Source organism: Nicotiana attenuata, unplaced genomic scaffold (genome assembly GCF_001879085.1).
Source record: "Nicotiana attenuata strain UT unplaced genomic scaffold, NIATTr2, whole genome shotgun sequence".
NCBI classification, from domain to species: domain Eukaryota; kingdom Viridiplantae; phylum Streptophyta; class Magnoliopsida; order Solanales; family Solanaceae; genus Nicotiana; species Nicotiana attenuata.
Genome location: NW_017670270.1, coordinates 155,706 through 164,441, shown reverse-complemented (window position 1 = coordinate 164,441; position 8,736 = coordinate 155,706). Strand labels below are relative to the sequence as shown.

Below are 8,736 nucleotides of genomic sequence, written 5' to 3'. Positions count from 1 at the left end.
AAAAATTTAAGGAATCAATGAGTAAATTTTTGACTATCCATACTTAGAAGAAAAAAAAATTCAAATTAAACAAAAACTAAAATATACTGATTACAAAATTGAAATCATCCTATTCTATAAAATAGTACTCGTTATCAACTTTCCAATAGTTTTTTAATATATATATATATATATATATATATATATATATATATTAAAAATATTTATACTATTATATTTTGTTTTTGTTTTTTTAGAGTGAATTTATTGTGCGAAAAGTGATGATATTGCGAGCGAGTCTCATAATCTTTTATTAAAAGTGTTAGTTTTTTGAGCAACTCAAGCATATTAAACTCTTTTTAATAAGATAAAAAATAATTTTATGATATTATTTTTCTAACACTAAAGTTCAATAACTATCTACAAAAATAACCCAAACTTTTTTAGTAGCAAATTACAAAAATTGACTAGTCGAAAACTAATTGCATTCGCGAAAATTATATAAACTATATGTTTTATGTAATTTACGTAAGTATAAAAAATATATACTATATTTAATCAATTATTATTTTTAGAAGCGATTAAAAATATATAATTCTTTTGTTACTCTCATATGTATGATAATAATCAAAGTAGTATATTAGTGTAAAGAGGAGGCGGCTTGGGGGGAAGTACTGAAGGGTAGGTGGGTTGATATTGAGTGGCGCAGGGTTGAGGTTTCACTTGACCTTTTATTATGTGGTCATAAAGAATGGATTTTCTAAAAGCTAAAAAGTAACAAAGAAAAGGGAAAAATGAAATTAAATCAGGCAGAAAAGAAGGAGAAAGAAATAGAAAAAAAAGGAAAAAGGAAAAAGAAAAACGCAAAGCTAGAATTAGTAGAGCAGTAGAATAGCAGATAGATAAACATACTGATAGATATTTAGATATATTGAGATAGGAAAAACANATTAGTTAGTATATAGTAGAGAGTAAACGAAACAACAAAACTAAAATTAAAATTAAAACCTTAACCTCTCTCTCTCTCTCTCTCTCTCTCTCTCTCAGCTAAGACATCGAAGAACAACAGCGAAGCAGAAGAATTCTCATATCTTTTTGCCTTTGTATTTTTTCTGTTATGTACACTTTTTGACTCCTTTTGTTCTTCAATAGTATAATTTTTGTTTTTTTTTTAATTTTTTTTATCTCTGCTGTGTTATTGTTGAATCTGAAAAACCTTATCGTCAACATCTGCAGCTAATGGATCCATTTGATTATGTTTCGTCCATAATCGAGCTACGTAAAGGTATATTCTTATATCTCTCTCAGATCTTATGATTTTTACACTATTTCTGGTTGAATTGTTGTTTTTTTTCTGTATTTTTGTGTTAAATTTCAAATTCTGTTGCGATTCATGGAGATCTCTGGATATTATTGGTCTTGGAGCAGTGAAATTTTTGTTTTTAGTTTAATTTTTGTTTATTTGGTATATATAAGATTTTTAAGTCTATTTTAGTGATGATTCTTGTTGTTTGTTGAAATAGTTTGGTGAAGTGAGGTTTAGTAAATTCTTGTTTTGCATGATCAAAATTTATCAAAGTATCACTAGTTTGTTGGAATATTTTGGTAAAAAGATAAGGTTTATTGAATTATTTGCTTCTATGATTAGGATTTAATGTTATTATGTTTTAATATGGAGATGTGTAAGTACAATTGACATCAAGTTTTGCTAATTGTGGTTTACTGAACGAATTTGCACTCTTATGCTCGTAGTTGTAGATATTATTAGCGAAATTATTTATTATTGGAATGATATGATATGAAATAGATTGGGTTGGATACAGGGATTCATACAGCCGACCTGACGATCAGAGCGCAGTTGATTGATTATAGATGTTATTCATGTCTAATGTGATTATAATGCAAGACTTGGTGGATGATGAGTTATCTGATTGAAGTAACTCAATATATAGTGAACTCGAAATTTTGATGAACCTATACACGACATGCAATGAGTTAGTATTATCGGACCACCTAAAGCTATTTGTTCATACTTGTGTTTGTTCCTTTTTGTTTTCCCTTGTTTATACAATGGTGGTGTCCGATCCAGCTTTTGCGCAACTCGATTAATCGACCGGGTACATGCCACCTCCCACTAGCAAAGTTATTGAGTCATCAAGTAATTATGCGGTTCTGCCCGCTATGGCTTATGCCGAATGGAAGAATTCACTTAGTGTCTTTTGTCCAACATTGATTTGAACCTTGGTTTCTCATAGTTTTCACCCACTTCATTGGCCATGCAACAAACCTTTAGACTCTATTTGTGTTTGTTTGTATGATTAATATCCGATTCTTGTTGTAGTAATAATGTAAAACTGATGTCGATCATTTCTTCTCGGCTTTGGGCCTATGAAAAGTGGTCATAGTTGTTTTATGATTATTTTTATCTTATATTTTGGACTTAAAGATGTTGATAAAGGAGTTAAGTTTTTGAAGCTTTTTTCTTTCTTTTTGGCAGGGTTTGGGTGACAAGGATTGCATAGTTGCATCTTCCTATAATTAGAAGTTTAATTACGCATAGATACCCTTTATTTTCTTAACCTACTTGAAACAAGAAAGAGGAAATAAAAAGTAACGAAAAGAAAAGAATGAGCTTTACAGGAAAAGGGACTCCTACCAGTGACAAAAAGCTAACCTTAGCAAAAGCGACAAGCTTGAATCCAAATGCTGCAGAATTTGTTCCCTTTGCACTCAGATCACCCTCAGGTAGCACTAGCAGTACAGATGCGGCAAAGCTTTCTAACTCCACCACAACTCTGGGAAAAGCTGTACTAGATAGATCGGAGTCATCTGTTTCGAATAACTCAGATGATGAAGCCCACCAGTACTGGCGTCGCCAGCTCCCGGATGATATTACGCCGGACTTCAATGTCGTGGGAGAAGAAGATTCTCACGGAGTCAGCAATCTTCCATTTTCTAGATTATCAATAAGTGATGTCAGTGAAGCTTCAATATTCCCTGCCTCAACTGGCAGTGGCTTTATGTTGAAGGACCAGCAGGAATTCTCTCCTCGGGTTAATGGGACCGGCTTTGCTGAAAAGACGGGATATCCTATTACATCTTTTAGCGAAGATGCATCCCCAACTAGTTTTCATCTGCCTGCTAAACCCTGGGACAAGCCATCTCTGACCAATGACCAGCCTTTCGGCAATATTAGGGAGGGGCCTCATTATAATGGGAATTCAGGAAATAGCTTCTTTGCGGACATGACTAATGAGCAACCATTTTTTGAAGCAGATGTAAACCCTCTTGAATTTTTGGCCTCTCAATTTCCTGGTTTTGCTGCTGAAAGTGTTGCAGAGGTGTACTATGCCAGTGGAGGTGACTTGAATCTGACAATTGAAATGCTTACTCAGCTTGAGGTATGGTTAACTTTCTTAATCTTAATGGATACAGTAGCATACAATTGTATTAACTTCAAAAAGGCAATTGCCTTTCTATTCTTCAAGACTTGATCTATTACCTTAAAGTAATGCAATTCTGTTAACCATTATAGGCTGGGATTTGGTTGTCTATATGACCTACTGGTTGATTATTATTTATTTATTTCCTCTGAGTATATCCAACTTTTGGGAAGTATTGATCAGGGATTAGAATTATCTGAGCCCCGTGTCTTGTTAAATAGAGGAATCCGGATTTTTCTCCACGTGATGTTTAAGTGTTCTATGCTTATAATTGTCTTGAAAATTCTACAATATATGTGGTAAGTTTAGTCAATCAGCTACTTATCTAAAAGAAAAAATAGTTTAATCAATTGGCTTTCATCATTGAGTCCCAGTGTCCTAGTAGTGTATGTCATTTTTGTGTTTTTCAGATTGTCTTGAGTCCAAAGCAAATATTGTTAGATTATACCAAATATTTGGATGTTCAGTCAAATTAGGTGCACTGAACAGAATATCGGTAATGGACACAATATAGGGAATGTTGAAACTTTTCGTCATCATCTATCTGATAGTTTTGGAGATTGAATTTCCAGTGAAGACTGTACTTTGGGACGTTCGATTATGTACTAATAGCTCAACACACTTTATACAGCTTCAAGTTGACTGTGGGTTGAATCAAAATATGAATTCAAAAGCCTTATCTGCTCCAAATCTTAGCGCTCTGGATTTCCCTGCTCTCTCTGTGGCAGAAAGTCAAAACAGCAGCCTAAAGTACTCTGGCAATGATGTTCAACAAAATGTCAACCCCTATAGGTCTTCTGAAAAAGAAAACACCCTTCTGTTTAGATCTGGATCTTCCATCCCTTCACGAGGTGCTACAGATTTTGCATCTGCTGTCAGAAAGATGGCCTCTCAGGACTCTAGCATATGGAAGTATGATAGGACTGGAGTAGCTGATGCTACTGTTGGATCAAGTAGAAATTCATCTGCCTTGGCTAGTTCTTACGCTGGTGGACAGAGCAGGGGAGTTTATGGTGATAGGTTGCAGAGCCGAGGTTCCACACGTGCAGCTCCCGTTTGGCTTGAAACTGGAGAAGCAGTTGGTAATGTTTTCCTAAAGCAGCCAGTATAATTTTTGAATGTTCAATGAGGAAAATAATTTCTGCACGTCTATGCTCTTTAACTTTGTTGAGATTGCAGCAAATGTATATTCTGAAATGCGGGAAGAGGCTCGTGACCATGCACGCTTACGTAATGCATACTTTGAACAGGTATGTGGTATACATAATGATTGCAAAGGTTGATAGACGTGTAAATGTCAACTCACTTAAATTTGCATTCGTACTAGTATGTAAAGCCACAAGGGATAGTACATTAGCCTTCTTCTCCCTGAAAATCCACAAGAGAAAGAAGAAAGAATACCACGAATGTGTAATGAATACATGTATAATTTACTTGTTAAGGTAAGTTAACCTGGAATTGGGACCAATAATTGATGATGATCCTTGGATAGTTCTTAAAGGTGCTGATGGTGAAGTTAGAAGTGATTTTTTTCCTTTCTTTAATATTGGAGAAATCCCCTTTGGGCTTCTGGTTAACCTGGAATTGGGACCAATAATTGATGATGATCCTTGGATAGTTCTTAAAGGTGCTGATGGTGAAGTTAGAAGTGATTTTTTTCCTTTCTTTAATATTGGAGAAATCCCCTTTGGGCTTCTGGTTCGACCCTCCTTCCAGCATTAATACCAGGCTTTGTTTATGGCAGGATTCAAACCCGTGACGTGTGCCTTAACCCTCACATGTTATGCTTGCATCTTTACCATTGAACCAAAGCCCTGAGACTTAAGATTAGAAGTGATTGTCTGCACTTTCTATTTAATCATAATGTTATTACGACTATTGCACCAAAGCCCTGAGACTTTAAGATTAGAAGTGATTGTCCGCACTTCCTATTTAATCATAATTTTACTATGACTATTGCAAATTGATAAGGCCATCTTATTGTAGGATTATCGTAATGTGTTGGCTGTTACTCAACTTCCAAAAATAATATGTTGGTTGTTGCACCTAAGTAACATTTGATATTTAGCTTCACTGCATCACAAATTCTTTTTAGGATTAAGTATCATTGTGGCAGGAATTTATTCCAATATGATCTTGTCAAGTTAGCTTGGCTCTCTTACGCGGCACTACCAGATCCTTAATCTTTGCAACTGTGTCTATGAGTAGGCTCGTCAGGCATACCTTATTGGTAACAAGGCTTTGGCCAAAGAACTGAGTGTCAAAGGACAGCTGCACAACATGCAGATGAAGGCAGCTCATGGGAAGGCTCAAGAATCTATATATCGCCTAAGGTCTGTTTTTATCCTCCACGTGAATAGTCTGGCACCCCAAACTCTTTATATTAATGTTTTTATATGCTGGTGATGCCCTTTAACCAGAATTTTAGACTCTAGAATTTGCACAATCTTAATCTCACTCAGACAGCGATTTGCCAATTCTTCTGCTCCACACGAAGTCAAATTATCTTCCTGTTGATTTCCAGCATTTTTCAATTTTCATGCATGTGCTGCTTTGGTAGCTCTTGCAATTGTCAGGTGCTGTGCATTTCAGCTTCTCACTGTGCAATGACACAAAATGACATATAGAGAGGATGCCAATGCTGAACTGTATTCATGCTAATTGAGCTTTTAACCTGTAAACACAAAACATCCCGCTGAAGAAGTTTCGTGCATCAGTCCCTCCACCCACCACCCCCCTCCCCCCCATAAAAAACAACATTGATAAAATCTCTTTCCTCAACGAAATTTTTTAATGTGATTATTTAGGTGTCTCTTTGTGTGCATAACTTTTTTTACAGGAATCCAGTCAGTCCAGAGATGCAGGGAAATGGGAGAGGACAAGAGAGAATCATAGACCTGCATGGGCTTCATGTTAGTGAAGCTATTCATGTCCTTAAGCGTGAGCTGTCCGTGTTGAGAAATGCTGCCAGATCAGCAGACCAGCGAATACAGGTTTACATTTGCGTTGGAACAGGACACCATACAAAGGGTTCGCGGACTCCTGCTAGGCTTCCCATTTCTGTCCAGCGTTACCTGCTAGAGGAGAGCCTTGACTACTCTGAGCCACAACCGGGGCTTCTCCGAGTTGTGATATACTGAGTCGTGAAGGTATAGGAGTTTTTGACACACCATTACCCTAGAAAATCCATCAGATGAGAAAAGAGGGGTGGGAGAAAAGAAAAAAAATTGTTGTACCTGTAAATGGGGGAAACGGAAGAGTAGTGCAAATTCTGGAAAAAGGGGAAAATGAAAAGTGAAAAAAAAGGGGAAGAAAATTGTATCATTAAGGTTTAGTTGAATAGAAGGATACCTTTTTGTAGCTTGTGGGGACCTGCATCGGCCCCCTGCCATTTTGTAATTTTTGTAACTTGGGTTCTTTCTCACATTCCTTTTTATCTTGATTAGCCGATGTAACTGATAGAATTCTTTCACATGAAAGTTCAAATTCATCAAAGTGTTCAGTGGCTCTGGAAGAGCATTTCCACCGAAGTTATTGTTGCAGGGAGGTCGGGGGTAAAACGTCGTTTCTTTTGGAGTAATCATTTTATGCATGTGTGTTTTAGTGGAACCTTGTAAAGCTGTAACCCAATTTGTGACCATGTGAGTGGCACTACTAATTTACAGCCAACTCCCCAAGATATTAGTTTGTCCCCCGTTAGCTTATCGTGATTATGAGTAGTAAATTATCGTTGTATGGTTACATTTAGATGGTGAGAACCACAGACCAGGAATGTTATAGTTAAGGGATTTCTATCTAATTCCTTTACATGCAAACTGTGTTTGGATCACTCGACAAGATAAACTCGACTCTAAGTAGAGGTTTGCTTAGGTCTTAACTCGTGCATTTGAAACTTAAGGATTTAACAAGCCATGTAATCCCCATATTAAGTAGCTCCTTTCGGCAGTCTATGTTAATATTACAGATAAAAGATAGTGGTAGTAACTTTTTTAGTAGCCTATGTCAGTATCGCAGATAAAAAGACCATTAGGATCAATGACAGAAGCTAAAAGTCCTCTCTTTTATCTACAATATTATCAAGTCTCAAGGTTCAAGATTATAATCATTATCCTGATAACCAACAATATTGACAATATTATCAAGTCTCAATTATAATCCTTATCTTGATAACCAACATCCTTATCATGATTACCAAACGAGCAATTAGAGTTGGTTTGGAATAGTTATGGTTCTAGTTTAGATTTCTCTTTTCTCATTTGGTTTGTTTTAAAAACTAGTCTTCACTTATTTTTTTAAAGGAAATTCGGACACATTTGCTATACAAAAATTATGTCAATTTATATTTCTTTCCTTTTACGAATTTTACTTATTTAGCTATACAATAAGATTAATGTGACTCTCCACGTGTTTTCCAGAGAGTAACTAAGATTTGTAGCTCTTGATGACGGCTCTAAGAAATTTTTCTTGGACAGCTCTATGCGACAACTATTATTCCCTGACATAAACTAGTACTCCGTTCCTTCACTGTGAGTAATTTTGAATGTTTCACCACCCTTGCAACCAAGAGTTTTCTTTTGGGAAAATATTGAAAATATCTAAAGATTATAAACATATGCATAAAAGAAGTTGAAACTAGAATTGTAGGGAAACTCAGTAAAGAGGTCCCCTCCAAAAATAGGCGTATGCCACTGAATGCAGCGCGCACACGGTATTCTTTAGTAAAAGGCGAAAGAATAGTTCGCTTTGTGCTCACTGCGTGGCTGCGTGAGTTCTGTTGTAGCCAGTGCTTCCCTTTTTATACTGTAACAAAGTCTGGATTTACTCTTTTCTTCCGATGTGGTACGCACATCATTCTTTTTTCAAAATTAAATTTCTGTATTCTTCTTGTTCTTCTCCTTCTTCACCAGTCCTGCAATTACATATGATTGAAAATTTAGATGTTTCAAACTAAAACAACTTCTGCGGTTCGGCATGCTTTGTAATCTAATATTCGATTTCGCTTCAGCTTATGGGTTTTTTTTGAAGATTATATATGCTCACAAGCTGATCGACGAAATGCTGCACAGAATGATTTGGACTAAATATCTTGAATTTCGAATCCAGGTTGGTTTTTAATTGTATAATGGAGGATCCAATTGGCATAAACAGATCACAAAGCAGTTCTCGGTCGTTTAAATTGCATGGTTTATGCTTACTTTAAGTTAGCCTTACAATGGCATTGAGTAGTATGAGGAACCTTATACCTCGAGCTCAGATTTTGATTGCCAACAGAAGTGGATTGATGCGGTTTTATCACTACTCAGAAGAAGTCCAT

The 8,736-nt window shown here is 35.9% G+C and overlaps 1 protein-coding gene across 2 annotated transcripts; it reads left to right on the top strand.

Moving 5' to 3' along the window:
- Positions 1 to 992: 992 nt before the first annotated feature.
- LOC109237039 (polyadenylate-binding protein-interacting protein 7) lies at positions 993 to 6,952 on the top strand. Of its 2 annotated transcripts, none has more exons than XM_019403281.1 (7): positions 993 to 1,098; positions 1,216 to 1,264; positions 2,477 to 3,380; positions 4,054 to 4,504; positions 4,602 to 4,672; positions 5,631 to 5,755; positions 6,262 to 6,952. In XM_019403281.1, exons 3-7 carry the CDS (start codon positions 2,607 to 2,609, stop codon positions 6,560 to 6,562), a joined length of 1,722 nt encoding a protein of 573 aa, XP_019258826.1. In that variant the 5' UTR covers positions 993 to 1,098; positions 1,216 to 1,264; positions 2,477 to 2,606; the 3' UTR covers positions 6,563 to 6,952. The 2 variants fall into 2 exon arrangements, with proteins under 2 accessions (XP_019258826.1, XP_019258827.1); XM_019403282.1 differs by having other exon boundaries at positions 997 to 1,082.
- Positions 6,953 to 8,736: the final 1,784 nt, after the last annotated feature.

What these genes read in the sequence shown, in the direction of transcription:
- LOC109237039 (XM_019403281.1), top strand. Translation starts at nt 2,607, where the DNA reads ATGAGCTTTACAGGAAAAGGGACTCCTACCAGTGACAAAAAGCTAACC. An exon ending in TGAAACTGGAGAAGCAGTTG is followed by an intron (nt 4,505 to 4,601) that starts GTAATGTTTTCC and finishes TTGAGATTGCAG; the next exon opens with CAAATGTATATTCTGAAATG. An exon ending in GTAATGCATACTTTGAACAG is followed by an intron (nt 4,673 to 5,630) that starts GTATGTGGTATA and finishes GTCTATGAGTAG; the next exon opens with GCTCGTCAGGCATACCTTAT.